General features: G+C 37.3%; 1 protein-coding gene across 2 annotated transcripts in view; it reads left to right on the top strand.

Moving 5' to 3' along the window:
• The window catches only part of CDC42SE2 (CDC42 small effector 2), a 173,464-nt gene that overhangs the window by 139,560 nt on the left and 11,331 nt on the right, over positions 1-22,573 (top strand). For both annotated transcript variants that reach the window (XM_069088090.1, XM_069088089.1), the window contains one exon: positions 16,074-16,175. In XM_069088090.1, the coding sequence (XP_068944191.1) occupies positions 16,074-16,175 (102 nt within the window). The remainder of the gene's footprint in view (positions 1-16,073; positions 16,176-22,573) is intronic.

The raw sequence follows: 22,573 nt of genomic DNA, 5'->3' as shown, positions 1-22,573 counted from the left end.
GGGATTGTTATAAATTTCATTTATGTGAATTTGAAAAGCTTTTTCACAAAGGTAACACAACTTTGATAGGAAAAGAAAGTACTCTATTGGGAAAATATTTATATCAAACAACTCTGATAAGGGATTTGTTATCCAATCATAGGAACTAATAAAAATTTTAAAAACTAATAAAAATAAGAACTAATAATAATAAAAATAAGACCACCAGCCTTTCCCTAGTAGATATAAAAAGTAATAAAAAAGTTTTCAAAAGAATTGCAAATTATTATTTAAAAAAATTACAAATCATATGAAATAATACTCCAAATCACTACTTAAAAAAAACATAAGCAAAATTTAACAAAAGTCAATAATGGAGGGATTATGGAAAGATAGGCATGTGTTAATGTGGAGCTATGAATTGGGTCAACTGCTCTGTAAAGCAATTTGGAATTATCCTCAGAAAGTGACTATTATGCTTGCCATCCAGAGGTCCCACTGCTAGGCATATGCCCTGAAGAAGTGAGTGATTAAAAAGAAAGGTTCAGTGTATACATCAAAATATTTATAACATTACTTTCTTTAGTAGCAAAGAATTGAAAACAATATAGATGTTCACCATTTGGGTAACATCTAAATAAGTTACAGTATGTGAATGTAATGGACTATTACATTATGATGAATGGATAAGTACAAATCCCTCTACTTGTGCAAGTCTTGTACATCTTCTCTAGCAGATTGCCCTTTCTTTTATCCTCATTTATCTTCAGTCTTTCCCTGTCTGTTAGCTGTTTCCCTACTACTATAAACATGTCTATGTCTCCTTCATCCTCAAAAATCACTCGCTTCATCTACCTCTCATCCCTTATCTCTCCTCCTTTTTGTGGCTAAACTCTTAAGAAAGTCATCTACATAGGTACCTCGATTTCTTTTCTTCTTACTCTCTTCGTAACTCTTTCAAGTCTGGTTTCTGTCTTCTTCATTCAATGAAAATATTCTGTAAAGTTCCTAATGATCTCTTTAATTGAAAGATATAATGACCTTTCTCAGTCCTCATCCTTCTTGATGTTTCTGTAGATTTTGACACTGTCAGCCTTCATGTTTCAAATAAAATTATACATTTTATAGGTAGACTGAGCCCATCTCTCCTAATTCTAGTGCCTTCCCTCCATTGATTATTTCTCTTTTATCCTATACTTAGCTTGTTTGTACATAGCTATTTACATATTTTCACTCTTTAGATTGTGACTTCCTTGAGAACAGGAACTATCTTTTGCCTTTATATCTTAAGCAGTGCTTAAAGGAAGAAATTGAAGTTATCGGTAACTATATGAAGAAATGATCCTGAATTACTAATGATAAGGGAAATGTAAATTAAAAAACCTGAGGTTCTACCTCACATCTATCAGGTTGGCAAAGATGTCATAAGAAGAAAATGAAGATTGCTGGAGGGGCTGAAGAAAGATAGGCACACTAATATTCTATTGGTGGAGTTGTCAATTGGTCCAACCAATCTAGAAAGCAATTTGAAACTATCTAAAAAGTCACCAAACTTTGTATACTTTTTGACCCAATAACACCACTTTTGGGGGTTTATACACCAGAGAAAGAATACCTGTCTCATACAAAGAAGTGACCTTTCTCCTTACCAAGACAAAGTCCTCTAATTACACAGGTTATTCCTTTCCTTCCCATCTTCTCTAGCGGATTGCCTCTCTACCACATACATTCTCTCTTATCTTCAGTCTCTCCTTTTCTACTGGCTACTTTCCCTGTGGTCTATAAACATGCCCATCTCTACCCCCTACCATCACTCCCTCACCCCCCAAAATGAAGATCTCATACAATTTCCTCTCCCTCTTGTGGCTAAACTTACTGAGAAGGCTGTTGATAATTGATTCCTCTTCTTCCCTTCTCTCTTACTCTAAACTCTTATCATCTGACTTCCAACCTTATTATTTAACTGAAACTATTCACTCCAAAGTTACCAATAATTCTTAATTCCAAAATTTACTGGTCTTTTCTCATTTTTAATAAGTATATTTTATCTTGTTCAAAATATCCCTTATCTCCATCTCATCTACCCCCAGTTGAGAATGAAAAAAAAATAAAACCCCTATTACAAACATGTATAGTCAAGCAAAACAAATTTCTACATTGGCCATGTTAAAAAAAATAGTCTCAATCTGCACTGAATCTTTAACCTCTCATCTGGAATCAGAGTTGGTCATTGTGTTAATCATAGTCCTTAATTCTCTCAAAGTTGTTTTTCTTTACAATATTGTTGTCATTGTATAAATTGTTCTTCTGGTTATTTACTTGATTCTGTTCATATAAGTCTTTCCTGCTTTCTTTGAAACTTCCCCCCCACTCCATCATCATTTCTCACAGCACAATAGTATTCTGTCATATTTACCTACTACTTTCTTCAACTGTTCCCTCATTTATGAGAACCTGTCAGATTTCTGATTTTTGATACCCCCCAAAAAGCTAATTTTTCACATAAGAGTTTGTTTTGTGCTACTCAGCACAGCAGCAGCCCTTCTCTCTCCACAGTGGTCAGCTATGACCCCCCGACTCCCCAGCAACCATGTCGAAGGGACCTGCAGTTGGCATTGATCTTGGCACCACTTACTCCTGTGTGGGAGTCTTCCAACATGGGAAAGTGGAGATCATTGCTAATGACCAAGGAAACAGGACCACCCCAAGCTACGTTGCCTTCACTGACACAGAATATTTAATTGGTGATGCTGCAAAGAATCAAGTTGCAATGAACCCCACCAACACAGTTTTTGATGCCAAACATCTGATTGGTCGCAGATTTGATGATGCAGTTGTACAATCAGACATGAAGCATTAGCCTTTTATGGTGGTGAATGACACAGGCAGGCCTAAGGTCTAAGTGGAGTACAAAGAGGAGACCAAAAGTTTCTATCCAGAGGAAGTATCTTCTATGGTCTTGACCAAGATGAAAGAAATTGCTGAAGCTTACCTTGGGAAGACTGTCACAAATGCTGTGGTCACAGTACCAGCCTATTTCAACGATTCCCAACGTCAGGCCACCAAAGATGCTGGAACCATAGCTGGTCTCAGTGCGCTTCGAATCATCAATGAGCCAACTGCTGCTGCTATTGCTTATGGCTTGGACAAAAAGGTTGGTGCCGAGAGAAATGTGTTGACCTTGGAGGTGGTACTTTTGATGTCTCCATTCTTACCATTGAAGATGGCATCTTTGAGGTCAAGTCCACAGTTGGGGACACCAACTTGGGTGTGGAGGACTTTGACAACCGAATGGTTAACCATTTCATTGCCGAGTTCAAGCAAAAGCACAAGAAGGACATCAGTGAGAACAAGAGGGCTGTTCGCCGTCTGCGCACTGCTTGTGAATGTGTAAAGTGTACCCTCTCTTCCAGTACCCAGGCCAGTATTGAGATTGATTCCCTCTATGAAGGTATCGACTTCTATACATCAATCACCCGAGCCTGTTTCAAAGAGCTGAATGCTGATCTTTTCTGTGGCATCCTGGACCCTGTGGAGGAGGCCTTAAGAGATGCCAAGCTAGATAAGTCTCAGATTCATGACATCGTCCTGGGGGGGGGGTTCCACTCGAATCCCCAAATCCAGAAGTTTCTGCAAGACTTCTTCAATGGCAAGGAGCTCAATAAGAGTATCAATCCTGATGAGGCTGTTGCTTATGGTGCAGCTGTCCAGGCTGCCCATTTTGTCTGGAGATAAATCTGAGAATGTGCAGTACTTGCTGTTGTTGGATGTCACTCCTCTTTCCCTTGGAATTGAAACTGTTGGTGGAGTTATGACCGTTCTGATCAAACGCAATACCACCATCCCCACCAAGCAGACACAGACCTTTACCACCTGTTTGGACAACCAGCGTGGTGTGCTTATTCAGGTTTATGAAGGTGAGAGAGCAATGACAAAGGATAAAAATCTGCTTGACACATTTGAGCTCACAGGAATTCCTCCAGCACCCAGGGGTGTTCCTCAGATTGAAGTAACATTTGACATTGATGCAAATGGCATCCTCAATGTTTCTGCTGTGGATAAGAGCACAGGCAAGGAGAACAAGATCACTATCACCAATGATAAAGGACGTCTGAGCAAAGAAGACATTGAGCGTATGTTCCAGGAGGCTGAGAAATACAAGGCTGAGGATGAAAAGCAGAGAGACAAGGTGTCTTCCAAGAATTCTCTTGAATCTTATGCTTTCAACATGAAAGCAACCATAGAGGATGAAAAACTGCAAGGCAAAATTGGTGATGAAAACAAACAGAAGATCCTTGACAAATGTAATGAAATAATCAACTGGCTGGATAAGAACCAGACTGCTGAGAAGGAAGAATTTGAGCGTCAGCAGAAAGAATTGGAGAAGGTCTGCAACCCCATTATTACTAAGCTGTACCAGAGTACAGGAGGCATGCTAGGAGGCATGCCTGGTGGGTTCCCAGGGGGTGGAGCAGCCCCATCTGCAGGTGCTTCTTCTGGACCCACCATTGGAGAGGTCGACTAAACACACCAGAAAGAGCATTTCACACAGCTTTCCAAAAATTGAAGGACTCAAATTTGTAGCCAAGGCAGTAGCAGTTTAAAAGTAACATTTAAGCTACGGTGTAAATCTGGGCATTCTGAATACTTGAATGTGTGCAGAGGGAGAGAAGTGAACAACATTGCACTTTATCAGTACTGTAAACAAGTGGAAATGCAATTGTCTTGGAGAATAAAATCTATTTAAAATTGGCACCTTAAAAAAAAGAGTTTGTTTTGTTTAGTAAGGATCATTCCCTTCTTAAAATTTTTCCTTTTCTCTTCAAACTCCTATTTCCGTGTTGACTAAAATTTATTTCTGCATCCAACTTTTATGTATATGCATTTGCATTGTTCATATAAAAGAGAAGTTTAGTTGTTAGTTGCTGCCCCCTCCTATTTTGTCTAGATGTCTACTTAGGTATGCTGATTATGTGAGATAATTTTCACTAAACTTTCTTTCCCCTCACCCCCCCACCGTATATTTTTTTTCCCCTTGATTCTCCATTTCTAAGATCAAGACATAACAGAACCAGTCCTAGGTCTTATCCTATTTGACTTCCTTTTGAGACCTGAGATGATGATAGGGTTCAGAAAAGACATATATAGAATCTCCCCATATGTGAATGGAGAATGTCGCTTTTTCTATATTTGAGCCCCTTTGTCATATATTATATATGAAACCTTTATCAGAAAAAGTTACTGTAAAAATTTTATAGATAATAATCCCTTCTCATTTTAACCACATTGATTTTGTTTGTGCAAAAATTTTAATTTTACCAGAATTGTCCATTTTATCTTCTGTGATCTTTCCCATCCCTTAGTCAAAAATTCTTCCCCAGTCAATGTACCATGCTCTGCTCATTTCACTTTGTACAGATGTTCATGTAAGTCTTTACAGGCTTTTCTGAAAGCATCTTGCTCATCATTTCTTATAGCACAACAGTATTCCATCACAAGCATATTAGCCATTCCCCAGTTGATGTGGCATCCTCTCAATTTCCAGTTTTTTGCCACCATAAAAATCTGCTATGAATATTTTGTATATATAGATCCTTTTCCTTTCTGTTTTTTTTTTAATCTCTTTGGGATACAGACTTAGTAGTGGTATTGCTGGGTCAAAGGGTGTACATTTTTTCATATGAATGTAAATAGCTTTGATTAGTTTGAAAACTGCCTATTCATATATTTCCTTTTGAGACCTGAGATGATGATAGGGTTCAGAAAAGACATATATAGAATCTCCCTATATGTGAATGGAGAATGTCACTTTTTCTATATTTGAACCACTTTCTCATATATTAGATATGAAACCTTTATCAGAAAAAGTTACTGTAAAAATTTTATACATAATCCCTTCTCATTTCATCAGTTGGGTAATGGCTCTTCTTTTTATAAATTTGACTCCTTTTTTTCTAAATATTTGAGAAATGAAGACTTTATCAGATACACTTGCTATAATTTTTTTACAGTAATGATTACTACATATTTCCCTCAATCCTATTTTTCCCATTTATCCTATTCTCTCTCTCTTTTCACCCTGTGCATTCTCAAAAGTGTTTTACTTCTTACTTCATCCTCCCTTCTCTTATCCACTTCTCCTCTTCCTTTCCTGTATGGTATGAGAGATTTCTTTATCCAACTAAGTGTGTATATTATTCCCTCTTTGAGCTGATTCCGATGAGAATGAGGTTCATGAGCTCCCTTTTACCTCCCCCGTCTTCTTTTCCACTATAAAAGCTCTTTGTACTCTTTTATGTCAGATAATTTACTCCATTCTGCCTCCTCTTTTTCCCTTCTCCCAGTGCAATTTTCTTTCTCACCCCTTAATTTTCCTTTTTTTTAAGATAGTCATCTCATCATACTCACCTCATATCCGTACCCTCTGTGTATACATACTCCTTCTAACTGCTCTAGTAATAAGAAAGTTTTTAGGAGGTAAAAATATCATTTTCCCATGTAAAAATATGAACGGTTTAGCCTTATTGAATCCCTTGTGATTTATCTTTCCTGTTTACCTTTTTATGGTTTTTTTTGAGCATTGTATTTGAAAGTAAAATTTTCTATTCATCTCTAGTCTTTTCATCAGGAATGCTTAAAAAGTCCTCTATTGCATTCAATATGCATATTTGTTCTCTGAAGGATTATACTCAATTTTACTGGATAGGTGATTTTTTTTTTTAAAGCAATCGGGGTTAAGCAACTTGCTCAAGGTTACACGGCCAGTTATTTCTGGGTGTGGTGCTGAGTGTCTGAGCCCGGGATTTGATCCAGGTCATCCCGACACTGGAACCGGTGCTCTTACTCGCTGAGCCACCTGGCTGCCCCTAAGCAATTGGGGTTAAGTAACTTGCTCAAGGTTACACGTTCAGGTGTTTCTGGTTGGGTGCTAAGTGTCTGAGCCCGGGATTCGATCTCCAGGTCAGTCTGACACTGGAGCCGGTGCTCTTACTCGCTGTGCTACCTGGCCGCCCCTGGATAGGTGATTCTTGGTTGTAATGCTAGCTCTTTTGCCCTCCAGAACATCATTCCAAGTATTCTGATCCTTATTGTGTTATCCTGACTGTGACAACATGATGTTTGAATTCTTTCTGGCTACTTGCAGTATTTTCTCCTTGACCTGGCTATAATCTGGCTTTAATATTCCTGGGCATTTTTACTTGGGGATCTCTTTCAGAAGGTGATCCATGGATTCTTTCCATTTCATGTTGCTTTCTAGTTCTAGAATATCAAGGTTATTTTACTTGATAATTTCTTGAAAGCTGATGTCTAGGCTCTTTTTGGTCATGTTTTTAGGTAGTCCAATAGTTCTTAAACAATCTCTCCTATATCTGTTTTCCAGATCAGTTGTTTTTCCAGTGAGATATTTCACATCATATATTTTTTTCACTCTTTTGACTTTTTTTTTTTGTTCGTTTATTTCTTAATGTTTCATAAAGTCTTTAGCTTCCACTTGCCCAATTCTAATTTTTTTTTTCTTTTTTCCTTTTGCTTTTTTGGAGGGGGGAAGGCAAGGCAGTTGGGGTTAAGTGACTTGTCCAAGCTTACATGGCTAGTAAGTGTTAAGTGTCTGAGGTCGGATTTGAACTGAGGTCCTCCTGACTCCAGGGTTGGTGCTCTATTCACTCCACCACCTAGCCACACCCCACCCCATTCTAATTTTTAAGGAATTATTTTTTTCAGTGAGTTTCTTTACCTCCTTTTTCCATTTGACCGATTCTGCTTTTTAAGGAGTTTTTCTCTTTAGTGAATTTTTGTAAATCTTTTTCCATTTTGCCAATTCTGCTTTTTAAGGTATTCTCTTCATTGGATTTTTGTGCCTCTTTTACCATTTGATCTGTTCTGTTTTTTTTGTTTTGTTTTGTTTTTGGGTTTGTTTGTTTTTTTTTGCTTTTTGGAGGGCAGTTGGGGTTAAGTGACTTGCCCAAGGTCACACAGCTAGTTTTTGTGTTAAGTTTCTGAGGACGGATTTGAACTCAGGGCCAGTGTTCTATTCACTGCACCACCTAGCTGCCCCTGGTCTATTCTGTTTTATAAGGTGCTGTTTTCTTCAGTATTTTTTTTTTTTGTGCTTCCTTTACCAAACTGTTGACTTTTTTTTTCATGATTTTCTTGCATCACTGTCATTTTTCTTCTCAATTTTTCCTCTCCCTCTCTTACTTGATTTTTAAAATCCTTTTTGAGATCTTCCATGGCCTGGGGCTAATAAATGTTTTTCTCTGAGGCTTTGGATATAGGAATTTTGACTTTGTTGTCTTCTAAGTTTGTGTCACCCTAGTAACTTTCTGTTTAGTCAGGATACTGACTTTTTCTGCTGTTTGCTCATTTTCCAGCCTACTTCTTGACTTTTAATTCTGTGCTAAAGTGGGGTTCTTCTGGATTGGAGGGGAACCATCCCAAGCTTCAGCTTTTTTGTGCAGCTGTTTTCAGAGGTATCTCTGGGGGACGTATAAGTTTTTGCTTCTTCCAAGGTGGTATGATCTAGGGAGGGATGTCTTTAATACTCCCCTGACCTGTACTCTAATCTGTGAGTGACCACAAATACTTTTTTCTTCCCTGAAACTGTGGCTAGGGTCCCTGTTCCCCTCCAACCTCAAACTCTGGTGTGCTAATGCTCCTCCTCGCTCTGGGACTGAGACCCAGAACTGTGACCCAGATCCAAGTATGAGCAATGCAACAGAGTTATGTCCATGGTGTCAGCAAAGGGACTCCTATAATCTCCTTCTGACCACTTATTGACCCCCTTACCATCTATGGGCTGAGAGGTTCAGAAACCACGACTGCTGCCACTGATTCAGTTACTCCAAAGGCCCCACTGCTGGTTTGCTTGGGTCCAGTATGCACTGGAACAGCTTGTGCTGGACTGTGTTCCTCTAATAGACCTTTCCAGCTAATTTTTTAAGTTGTCTTGTGCTGGAAAATTGTTTCATTCCCTCCTTTTATGGTTTCTACCACTCTAATATTTGTTTTGAGGCATTATTTAAAGGGGTTTTGGGGAGAGCTCAGCTAAGTCCCTGCCTTTTCTCCACTATCTTGGGTCTGCTTCCCTAGGTCTATATTTGTGTAAAAAATTGTTTTATAATTGTATTCATATATTCCTGTGTGTTTCTTAGTAGATAGCCTTTCAGGGAAAACAACTCTAGTTGTTTTAAACCAGAAAGGTTAGTTATAACAATAACTTCTCACACTGAAGTCAAAAGTAATACAAGGTCATTCTCTTGGTCTCTCTAAAGAACATTAATATTAATTGGGAGACATGGGAGACACTGGCACAAGATGGTCCATCATGGTGTGTTCACTTCAAAGAAGGCACTGTGCTCTATGAGCAAAGTAGAATTGCTATAGATCAAAGGAAACATGAGATGAGCAAATTTAGAGACATCTCTATCCCAAATGTTCATATGGGCTATTTGTGCCCAACCTCTTGTAGAGCCTCTTGAGGTCATGTTGGTCTGATCAGCCACAGTCAGAGGGACTGTACGTAGATAATGTTGTTTTGGTCCTCTTCGAGTGTAAAGGAGAACCACCAGCCACTTGTTTTAAGTGGAATTTCTCTTCCTCTGTCTTCTTGCTACATTTAACTGGCAATAAAAACATAATGTGATTAATTTGTATCTTGAAATTTGGCTGAAATTGTTATCTTCTTGTTTCTTGTTCTGCTAACACAGACATTTTATTTTTTTGTAAATATCCGTCCTTTTCGCTTAGGTTTTCATTTTTGTAATATATGATTGGGTGAAATACTATCGAATAATTTCTTCACTGGTTGTGAATTCATCTTTCTCAAATTTAGTATAAGTAATTTGATGTTCCCCTTTTTTAATTCAATCAGCTTCTAGTTTATAAATTCATGTGTTTGTTAGTCTTCTAGTGTTTTTTTTTTCACTTGCATACCCAATTTTGTTGATCTTTGTGAAAGTGTTTAGAGATATGAGTTTTCCCTAAGGATTGCTTTAGTTACATTCCAAAAATTTTGGCATGTTGTCTCATTGTTAACATTATCATTCATGAACTTTTCCATTGTACAGTTTTTTTCTTTGACTCATCTTTAATTAAAGATTATGTCTTTTAATCTATTAATTTTCAAAAATTTCTTCAGCTTTTTGGAATATAAGTTTTTGTATTATGGTCAATAAAAGATGTATTTGATATTTTTGCTTTTCTACATTTTGAGTTTTTGTCTTAATCATGATTAGTTTTTATAAAGGTGTCGTGCACAGCTAAGAATTACATACATTCCTTTCTGTTCCTTTTCAGTAATCATCAGAATTTTATCATTTAACATTTCTAAACCTATTTTCAATTCCTTCAATTCTTTCTTGTTTATTTTTTTAAATTATGTTTGTCTGATCCTGAAAGGGGTATATTGTGATCTCCTGTCTTGCTTTAGATTCTCTTTTTAAGTATTTAGATCTTATACTTTTGGGTGCATATATGTTATAAATTGATATTAATTATTGATGGTACATTTCGTAATTATGTAATTTGTCTCTTAATCAAGTCTGTTTCTGCTATTGCCTTGTCAGAGAAAACTTTTTAAAACTTCAGCTGAAGAATAATGTGTTTTGTTCTAGCCTAATCCCCTTATTTTAATTTCATGAAAATTTTTATGTTCAGTTATGTTTCTTGTGAATAACATATTGTTAGATTCCTCAATCCATTCTGCTAGTCTATGGATTTATATAGTATGCTTGTAGTCTATGGATTTATCCCATTCATATTCAAAAGTATGGTCATTTATTTTGTATTCCCCCCCAATCCTATTCTTTTATACTTTTTCCTTTCTTTGCTTCTACCCCCTTTTTCCCTCAAGCAGATTCTTATCTTTTCTGTCTTTCCCTTCACAGTTTACCTCCTGTGATTAGAGTTTGTTTTGTTTATGAATAATATCTCCCTGAATCTATCCTTCTCCTTACCTTCCCACTCTGTGTTCTCCTCTACCAGTCAGCCAATAAACATTTATCAAGTTGTTCCAGACACTGTGGTAAGCACTGACTACACAAAAAGAGGCAGAAGACATTTCCTTTCCTCTAGGGGCTTGCAGTCTAAGGGGGAGAGACAGTATACAAACAAATATCTGCTAACCAAGCCATTTGCAAGAAAAATAGGAAATAATCAACAGAGGGAAGGTACTAGAATTAAGAAGGATTAGGGAAGCCTTCCAATAAATGATAGAATTTTAGTTGGGACTTAAAGGTAGCCAGGGAGGTCTGTGGTTGAAGTGGAGGGGGGAAAAAGCATTCCAAGCAGGGGGACATCAGAGAAAATACCTGGAGCAGAGAGATGGATTGTCTTTGTTTGTGAAACAGCAGGGAGGCAAGAGTCACTGAATCAAAGAATATGTGTTAGAGAATAATGTATAAGACTGAACAGGTAGGAGGGGGATGGGTTATAAAGGGTTTTGGATGCCAAACAGAACATTTTGTGTTTAGTCCTGGAGACAAGAGGGAGCTACTGGCGTTTGTTGAAGAGGGGAGGTGAGACGATTAGATCTGTATTTATGACTTTAGCTACTGTATGGAGGATGGATTGGAGCAGAAAGACTTGAGGCAGGCAGACCCAACAGGTGTGAGGTGATGAGGGCCTGCACCAGAATGGTAGCATGGTCAGATGAGAGAAGGAGGCATATTCAAAATACAGTGCAAAGGTGAAATCAGCAAACCTTGTGAACTCCTCACATCTGGCGGTGTGAGGGATAGCAAGGAGTTGAGGATGACTCTTTGCTTGTGGGCCAGGACTGGGAGGATGGTGCCACCCTCTATAGGGATAGGGAAAGTGGAAGAAGAGGAGGATTTAGAGGAAAAGATAATGGGTTCCATTTTGGACATATTGGGTTTAAGGTGTCTACTGGACATCCAGTTCAAGATGTCTGAAAGGCAGTTCAAGATGTGAGATTGGAGGTCAGAAGAGACATTGGGGCAGGATAGGTGGATTTGAGAATCATCAGCATAGATAGTAATTAAATCTATGGGAACTGATGAGATTACCTAGTATAGCTGTAGAGGGGGAGAAAAGAGGATCTAGTCCAGAATCCCGAGGCACAGCTATGGCTAGCGGATGTGATACAGGAGAGGAACCCAAAAAAGAAACACAAAACATATATGATACAGTGCAGAAAATTATTATAGTGACCCTTAGATTGAATGATAGTAGTTCATGGTTACAGATAATGTGACATCAAATTACAGTCAATATATTTATGGATGACTTTAGAAAACAATGACTTCTGAGACCAATACTTCAAACAATAAAACTCAATGAAAACTTTGAGTAGCAAAAAAATTTCTGAGTGAGATCACACTTCTTTTTTAACACTGCTGATTTGTAGCCCATTCGTGCTAATGGCATAGGATACGTGCTGACTGATGAAAGTAATTTTTCTTTTCCTACCTTTGCTTTCTTCTTTTTTTTTTTCATTGTGAAATTTAAATGCTTATTCTATAAATATCTGGACTAGGACTAAGTTCTTGAGTTAGAGCGATGTATGATTCTGACAATACCCTTAAAGTTCAATATTTGATTAGCATTGGGGGCAGAGTCAAGATGGCGGAGTAGAAACAGGACCTCCACGTGGCTCCAGCTACCACCTTCCCCAATTCATGTAAAAGGGAACACTGAACAAACTCTGGAGCTACAGAACCCACAAAATGATACAGAGAAGCTAACCTCCCACTGAGGATAGCCTGGCAGGCCGGCAGGAATTGGCCAGCACAGCGCTCTGGGAGCCGAGCCCAGGCCCACATGAACTAGAGGTTTTAGCCTCAGGGTGGGCCTGGCCAACCACTGGCTGGAGGGACTCCAGATCACCAGCAGCTATGGCTGTTTACAGATTTATCAACAACACATAGATGCTAAGGACAAAGTGAGAGGTCAGTGCAGTGTGGACTTTGGGAGGAGTAGTTGGGTCGACTTTTGCCCCCAGGGCGAGAAGCCACTGAGCCTCCTTGGTGCAGCCAGCACTACGTTACAGCTTCAGCTCCTGGCCTGCAGACTGTAGGGGGCCAAGCGACCAGTCTGAGGGGTAACTTGCTTGGATCTGGGTTGCAGTGTAGGGTGGAGGTCCTGGGTATATGACCAGCTCGCCAGAGCATATGGAGGCTTCAGAGAGGTGTAGCAGCAAGCACCCCAGTGTCCCCAGGGTGGCTGCTCACACAGGTTCTTGGATCTGCTTTGATAAAGGAAAGCAACTCAAAATGGGTTAACAAGCATACTTTAATCAGTCAGACATGTATCGTTTACCTCGCTCAGGGGAAAAAGGTCAGCACCCCGAACTTCAGAATATATAGACAGAATTATCAAGACAGAAACAGATCAAGTAGACAGATTTTCAAACTGTCCAACCATTACATCCATACCAAACAACATCTGGGTTTCAAAGCTGGGGGGCTCTGGACAACAGCTAGCCCAGAGTTTCATCAAATCACAGAATACTTTTCAAAGTGAGCCCCAAAACAAAGCTACACATCAGGGCTTATATAGCCTTCTCCTGGCTCAGAGAATGTAACCTTATTGACTCACTGGCCAATGAAGAAGTATCTACTGAAAAACAAGCCTCCCACCCCAGGCTCCAGGTGTACTTTAGCCTAGGGGCAGGGAAGATCTCAAAAATTTGCATTCCCATTACAAGAGGGCACCCAACTAAAACCTCCAGTAGCTGAGAAAACCCCAGCATTTGGAGCAGAAGCTCCCCTGTCTGGTGGCAAAGTCCTACTGTGGCAAAAAGCCCAGGGGTCAAGTGACTGAGGGGTGACATGACCTGGCAAAGAAAGCAAAACAAACAGAACAATCCAACATTAGACTCCTATTCTGGGGACAAAAAGGATCAAAGCATGGAACAGGAGGAAGACAGTGAAGTCAGAACTCCTGCACCAAAAGCTTCAAAGGAAAATACGAGCTGGTTACAGGCCATAGAGGACCTTAAGAAGTAGATAAGAGAAGTGGAGGAAAAATTGGGAAGAGAAATGAGAATGACGCAAGAAAATTACGAAATGAGAGTCAACAAGCCTGACTGAGGAAAATCACAACTTAAAAAATAGACTAACTCAAATGGCAAAAGAGGCTCAAAAAGGCAATGAGGAGAGGAATGCCATAAAAAGCCGAATTTGCCAGATGGAAAAAGAATCTCAAAAGCTCACCAAGGAGAATCATTCCTTCAGATTTAGAATGGACCAGAGGGAAGCTAGTGCAATTAAGAGAAATCAAGATGCTGTTAAACAGATCCAAACAAATGAAAGAATAAAAGGCAATGTAAAATATCTCACTGGAAAAACCAATGACCTGGAAAATAGATCCAGGAGAGATAATTTAAAAATTATTGGACTAACTGAAAGCCATGATCAAAGACAGAACATAGAAATCATCCTCCAAGAAATTCTCAAGGAAAATTGCCGTTATGTTTTAGAACCAGAAGGCAAAATAGAGGTTGAAAAATCCACTGATCAGCTTCTGAAAAAGATCCCAAAAAGAAAACTCCTAGGAATATTATAGCCAGTTCTGGAATTCCCAGATCAAGGAGAGAATATTACAAGCAGCCAGGAAGAAACAATTTGAATATTGTGGAAACACAATCAGGATAACCCAGGATCTGGCAGCTTCTACACTGAGGGATCGAAGGGCCAGGAATATGATATTCCAGAGGGCAAAGGAGCTGGTATTAAAACCAAGAATCACTTACCCAGCAAAACTCTGAGTATCATGTTTCAGGGGAAAATATGGTCATTCAGTGGACTAGAGGACTTTCAAGCATTCTTGATGAAAAAACCAGAGTTGAATAAAAAATTTGACATTCAGATACAAGAAGCAAGAAGCTTGAGAAGGTAAACAGAGAAAAGAAATCAGAAGCCACTTATCAAAGTTGAACTATTAACATTCCAACATGGAAAAACAATAATTGTAACTTATGAAACTTTTCTCAGTATGAAAATAGTTGAAGGGAATAGAAATATATATACATATATATACACATATATATTTATATATATGGTTACATCAGAGGGTGTATGGGTGTATGAAATGTGAATGTGTGTATATATATTTACAGGTATACATAGATAGAGGGCACAGGGATGATACTTAAAAGGTGAAATTAAGAGGTGAGAGAGGAATATAATGAGAGGAGACGGGGAGAGACAGAATGGGGTAAACTCTCTCATTTAGAAGAGGTAAGGGAAAATGGTTACAATGGAAGGGAAGAATAGGAAGGCAAAAGAGAATAGGTCAGCCTTATTCTCATTGAATTTGGCTTGGGGAGAGAATGAAATACACACTAAATAGAGTATCTCACCGTACAGGAGAGTAGGGAGGAAGGGGATGAGAGGGGGGATGATGGAAGGGAGGGCAGGCTGGGAGCGAGGGATGTTGGAAGCACCCACTTTTGAAAAGGGACGGGATCAAAGTAGAGAATAAAACAAGTGGGAGGTGGGATAGGAGGGAAGGAAATATAGTCAGTCTTTTACAATATAACTACTATGTTAATGTTTTGCATTAGCTACACATGTACAACCTATACTCAACTGTTTATCTTCCCAGTAAGGGTGGGTGACAAGGGAGGAAGGGAATGAATCTGGAATTCAAAGTTTTAAAATCAAATGTTTAAAATTATATACATATATATATATGTACACACACATATTATATATACTATTATTAATACTATTTTACATGTAATTAGGAAATAAGATATACAAGCACTGGGGCATATAGATCCACCATGCCCTACCAGAAAAGTCGAAGGGGGTATGGGAGAGAGCAGATTGGAGGAGGGGATATCCTGTGGGATTGCTATTTTGGGATGGTGGGTAGGGGAAAAACGGGGGGAAAATGTGTAACTCAAAATCTAGTGGAAATGAATGATGTAAATCAGAAGTTAATAAAGCATTTGAAAAATGAAAAAAATAACAATAAAAAGAAACAACGAAAAAAATATTTCATTAGCATTTTAAGAAATTCATTGTACCAATTCAGTTATCCCAAATGTAGAAATTAATTTTAAATGGAAAATTTTTTATTCTTTTCACATACAGCTGATTTTGGTTTTGTTTTCTTCTCATTTTTAGAAAAGGAGACGGAGGATTGACCGAAGCATGATAGGCGAGCCAACAAACTTTGTTCACACAGCTCATGTAGGATCAGGTGACCTGTTCAGTGGAATGAATTCAGTAAGCATAGTTTTGACATATGATGTAACATATGTGAATATTGAGAGCCAAAGATGGAATCTACATGATTTAAATATTCTTTAATTAAATTGTGAAGTTTGTAGACAGTATAAAAAGGTATATATAATGCAGACAGATGTATATCACTTAACCACTCTAACTCGTATCCCCTTTTGCATATTTTCCAACTCCCTCTTCATCCTCTTTGCTTCTTCCTCTGGAACCACATTGCTGTCTTACTCCTTTAACATAGGAACATGAAACATTAAAAGATCTCAGTTCAGAAGGGAAGCTACCACCCTTTATTTTTATGTTTCCATTTTAGTATAGCACTGATAGCAAACTATTGTTTGCTAGAGTCAAGAGTTTAAAGTAGCTAAACTATGATTTTGAAAGTCACTACTTCAGAGAGCAACAATTTTAAATAGTTCCTCCTTCACAGTTTTATTTGCTCTCTTTGATTTAAGTGTCTTATGCAAACGTTACTATAGAGTTTATTTCCTAAGTTCTGCCTCTACTTGATGTTATTAAGAAATTTTTGAGTGATACATTTATCACTACAGAGAAAATTGTGATGCCAAAAACAGAATATTAGAATTTTCACTTATCCTTCATCTCTAAGAGCAAATAACTCATGGGAAACAAAGGTATTATGCCTATCAGTAGGATTCAAGGGATGCGAAATGTTTAAAAAAAAAAAAACAGCCACACACATGACTTAAACATTTTAGTTTTATCTGGTAAAGTACAAAGAAAATATAATATTTTAATCTTTAGATGTTTTAGAGAAATGTTGGATAGTTCTCAGAACTGCACATTTTACCCTTTTATAGTAACTCAAATTTTCATTTGAATTTCTCATTTTATGAGCACAAAATTCACTGGGCTAGGAATGAGAAGACCTGGGTTTTGCTTCTACCTCCTGTGTTAGCTAATTACATGACCCAAGTCACTTAAAGTTTCTGGATTTCTTTTCTTCACTTATAAAATAAGACGATTGAACTAAATGGATCTTTTAAGTTCCTTTTCAGTCCTGAATTTCCAACACTCAAATTTTTCCAACATTGTGACTCCTTTGTTTTTCACCTTGGAAAGGGAAAAAAAAAAAGACCTAATTAGGAAACGGTAGCTTTTTTATAAATTGGCAGGTAGGAGTCTAGACATTAGCCTTTCAGAGTATATAAATTTTCCACTTCAATTAGTACATATAGCTTCCTGGAAAGAAAACAACTTATTCACTTTTAAATTTGCTCAAGAAGTACTTGGTTTTACCTGACTACTTTTAGGAATAAGCAGAAGATGTGACATTGCCATCAAAATAAAGTGCTGTGATTACCTTTGAACTCTTGCCTCTGTATAGATTGGGGAGAATATCTGTATAGAAGATCTGTTTCTTTTTAAAATGTAGTCATCTGGGGCGGCTAGGTGGCACAGTGAATAGAGCACCGGCCCTGGAGTCAGGAGGACCTGAGTTCAAATTCAGCCTCAGATACTTAACACTACCCGTGTGACCTTGGGCAAGTCATTTAACCCCAATCATCCCCCCCAAATAAAATGTATTCATCTATGCCATTTGTGAATAGTAAACAAATGGCTTTTGATTCATTGAATTTAATGTTTTTTTCCTCATTTTTGCAATAACAAATGCACCCAGCTCACACAATATGAAATACACATCGGAATTGAACCCCACTTTATGACTTTTACTCTGATTTTGTTAGTTTGTTTGAGTTTTATGTACATGTCCCTCTCAGAGGTATATGCAAAAATTCTACAAGGCATTTCACTCCAATGGAGCTACCTACAATTGCAATTTAATATTTTATGTGGAACTATGCTATAGAATTTTTTGGCGCCAATAGTTCCATTTACATAAACATGCTTCCAAACAAAACCAGAGAAAGGAGCTTAATTCTTCATTCAAATTAAGTGTGCTGAGGGGCTGACAACATGGATATTCAATTATATATGGGTCTTTTGTAACTATACACACATATGTGTGTGTGTGTGTGTTATGTATGTATGTGTGTGTGATTTGTTTTTCTGAATGAAATTATTGCTCATCCAAACAATGTTTTTTTCCATTAACTAAATAGGAACTTGCTTGGAAGAGGTAGGGTACTCAACAGGTTGTCTGAATACCTTAAAAAATTAATCCTTTCTACCTTCAACTTAATTTACAGGAACAATTATGCATCTTATGTTTTATATATTAGAAATCATACAAATCAACATTCTTATTTTACAGGTGAGAACACTAAGACCCAGAGAGGTTAAGTCTATTAAGATTAGACAACTATTAAGTCAGACATCAAAATTTAAAGCTAATTTCTCTAGCTAAAATTCTACTGTCCACAGCATCATAATCTCAGAAGTGGAATCAAAATAGGGGGCTCTCAAAGGACAATGGAGAGATACCTTAATATAAATACTTTGTAAAAAGTATGAAGTATATGTTTTTTTCTCAAAAGAAAATATTTTAACTTAATATTTGTAGTTTTCTACCCTGAGAAAATAAAAAGTATTTAGTCAGCCAGCTTAAAGTAGCTCTTAGAAAGGAGTATTTACTAACGTGTACAATAAGACAACCCTTCCCCCCCACTCTCCCGCACTCTGTGACACTCTCCCACAAGTATGTAAGAGGCTTGAGGAAAGTGAGTTCAGCTTTAGATAGCACATAAGTCAACGGGCTTAATTAGCTTACAGCTTCCAATCACTTGAAATTGTCTCTCATTCATGAGTTGCCCAAGAAGTTTCCCTTAAGCATGGTCTAATTTCTTTCCTGGGTTCCTTATGAAACCATGATTTTGTGTCCAGTTTATCCTTAATTTCTCAACACAGATACTATTGCTGTCAACTGATCTGAGGATGCTGCTAGGACAACTGTAGGTGGGTGGGAAATCCCACACCCTCCGAATACTCCCTATCCAAAGTGGAACAGAAAGGAAAAGAACTTAGCAGGGGTGGGGAACCTGCTGCCTCAAGACCACATGTGGTCTTCTAGGTCCTTCGGTGAGGCCTTTTCACTGAGTTCAAGTTTTACAAAACAAATTCTTTTATCAAGGGGATTTGTTCTCTGAAGTTTGGATTCAGTCACAGGGCTACACTTGAGGAGCCACATGTGGCCTTAAGGTCACAGGTTCCCCACCCTGGCTAGGTCAAGGTCAGAGCCAAAGCTTTTCCACTCACTCCCTGTACCATTCTTTCTTAAAGGTTTGTTGAAACACTCTCTCTTCTACTGTCCAGAGTTTATGATGAAATCTCTCAGCCAATTGGAACAGACTTCCTGTCTGGTATCATTTCATTCAACAAATGGTTTTCAACAGACTTCTCACATCTTGTCTAAGGAAGGGGTTAGAAGGGGTTCTTAACCTGGGAACCATGAAGTTTTTTTTTTAATATTTTAATAATTGTGTTCCAGTATAATTAGTATCTTTTCTAACCCTATGTAATTTATCTTATGTATTTAAAAACATTAATCTATGTTGTGTTTGGTCCATAGTCTTCACTGGATTACCAGAGGAGTTCATGACTCCAAAAATATTAAGAATCCTTGGTATAAGATCAGTGACTGAAGTTAGTTGATTGACAACATTAAATGGGATGAGATGTGATGATTTGCGTAAATTGAACCTGCCTCACCTTCAAATATATTTTGTTCACCTTCATTTCCATAAATATTCCCTAGCCCCAATAACATTTTTGAAATTCTTTTTGTGTTAAAAAACAAGATGTTCTACTTTTAATCTATACTGCAGACATCTTGAATAAATCTAAAGAATTCTTTATTCCACAGATTTCTTATCATTTAAAATAGCTTCCTGAAAGTATCCCCAAAAAGAAAAATCCCAGGAATGTCATAGCCAAAATATAGAGCTCCTGCATTTAAATAAAAAGGCAAAACATCTAGACAAAACTAACTCAAGTACCAAAACCACAGTTAGGATCAAACAAGACCTGGTGGTTTCAACTAAAAAAATAAATAAATAAAAGAATGAAACAGTTACCCTTCCCATTCTCTTCAACAGGGAAACAAGCATGGAGAGGAGGGGAAGCAAAAGGAAGTGTACATAATAGGAGGGAGGGAAGAGTCACAATCAAAACAACTTTCTTTTTCTAAAAGATTAAAAAGGAGAAAATAGAACTTAAGGGGGTACGTTTGATTGCCTCTTAGATGATTAGAAAAAGGTAGAACAAATTGTGGTAATGGAATATTACTTTGCTGTTAATTATGTTAAGTATGCAAAACCAAAACAATTTATATAAGAATATTAAAATTGTAAAAACTTAATAACCATGTTTCTAAGGGACCTATGATGAAACGTGAAGCCTTTTGACAAAGAACTGATGGACACACGGTGCGATAAGACATATACACATACATTTTTGGACACACGGATATTTTGTTTGGGAGGGATAGCAGTAGTGACATTTTTTTAAAAAGAATTTATTGTGACGTTTTTAAAAAATGAACAGAAAAGAACAAAGGAAGTTCAGTCCTGAAAAAAAGTTTGTTGTTTAGTCATTCAGTCATGTCTGAATTCATTCAGTCAGCTCTTCCTGACTCAGTGAAGCTCTGGCCATGGGATTTTCTTGGCAAAGATACTAGAGTGATTTGCCATTTCCTTCTCTAGTGGATGACTGATCCATAGACAAATAGAGGTTGTCCTGCCCAAGGTCACATAGCTAGAAAGTTTCTGAGGCTGTTTTTGAATTCAAGTCCTCCTGACTTTGAGCCCAGCCCTCTATCTATTGCGCCACCTAGCTGCCTAAAGTAACATGTAGAATTTATTATTATATACATTTTTTAAAAAGCACAGATTCATGTATTTCATATTCTTTTTGTATTCTGCTGTATGTATAGAAATGATCTTTTTTGGTTTTTAAGTTCAGAATAAAAATAAAACTAAAAAACAAAATAATTACATATTGCATAAAATATCTGGGAGGCCAGCTACCAAGACATACAGAGAAATTATGTAAATGCAGTTGCAAAGCACTTTTAAGGAATAGAGGGACATAAATATTCAGAAAAATTAATTACTCATGGTTGGGTCATGCCAAAAATGTCATAAGATGAAAATAGTACCTAAATTATGTTATAAATTCAGTGCCATTTCAAACTGCCAAAGGATTACTTTATAGAGCTAGGGAAAAAGAAAAGCAAAACAATAATTCATAAGGAAGAACAAAGATCAAAATTTTCAAGGGGAATAATGGAAAAAAGTGAGAAGGAAAAGAGGCTTTGGGAATCAAACTATACTACAAAAATAGGCTATTGATAAATCACGAAAAATATTTGGAACCAGTTTAAAAAACAGAAAAGTCAGTCACTAGAACAGATTGAGTACAGAAGACCCTAAAACAATTGAATATACTTAGCATAATGTTTGAGAAATCCAGTTTTGTCTATGGCCTACAGACAAAAGTAGCAAAACGGCCTGTTTGACAAGAACAACAAAATCATGGTTTCCTACTAAAAACACTTGAAAGCATAGGTATAAATGGATTTCTCCTCAAAATGATAAGAAGCATCTACCTAAAACCATCAGCAACTATTATTTATAATGGGGGTAAGCTGGAAGCCTTTCCAGTAAGATCAGAGGTGAAACAAGGATGCCTGTTATAAGCATTATTCATTATTATACTAGAAATGCTAGCGATTACAATAAGAGAAGAAATTGAATAAATCAGAATGAGCAATGAGGAAATAAAACTATTTACAAATAGTATGATGATTTGCTTGGAAAATCCTAGAGATTCAACTAAAAATTAGTTACAATAATTTTTGCTAAGTAGCAGGTTATAAAATAAACCCACATAAATCATCAGCATTTTTATACATCACCAGCAAAGCCCTACAAAAAGAGATAGAAACAGATGGTTCATTTAAAATAACCATAGACAATATAAAACACCTGGTGTTTTCAGGCAGGTTTCCAGCCTGCCACACTTTTATGTTCTTAAATATTTATTGGAATTTTGCAAACATTAGAGCAAAAATAAATCCTGTGCAAACATACATGCAGCTATGTCTATACAGTTCTTCTAAGAGAGATGATCCTGTGAAAGAGTAATAGTTTTATGCCAGTTCTAATAGCATTGCAGTTTCTCCAAGCCATACACTAGGGGAAATGGAATTCATGGTTCTCTTTATAGTTCAAGGCTAAGATATATATTCTACTATTAGGGGGAACAAAAGAAGATTCTCTTATTTCCGAAATACGTTTAATTATCATATATTATTTCTTTAAAGCAGTGAAATTTTATACATTTTTGAGAAAAAAAAATCCATACAATCCCATCACCAGCCGGTAGCACAATCACATTAAATTAGAAATCAGCTTCAGTTTCTTCTTCTTCTTCTTCTTCTTCTTCTTCTTCTTCTTCTTCTTCTT

The sequence above is a fragment of the Petaurus breviceps genome, unplaced genomic scaffold (assembly GCF_028583685.1).
Source record: "Petaurus breviceps papuanus isolate PSGF00001 unplaced genomic scaffold, PetGlider_PUasm1.0 184, whole genome shotgun sequence".
NCBI lineage: Eukaryota > Metazoa > Chordata > Mammalia > Diprotodontia > Petauridae > Petaurus > Petaurus breviceps.
The sequence above is the reverse complement of the archived record's forward strand: the minus strand, read 5'-3'. Positions and strand labels throughout refer to the sequence as shown.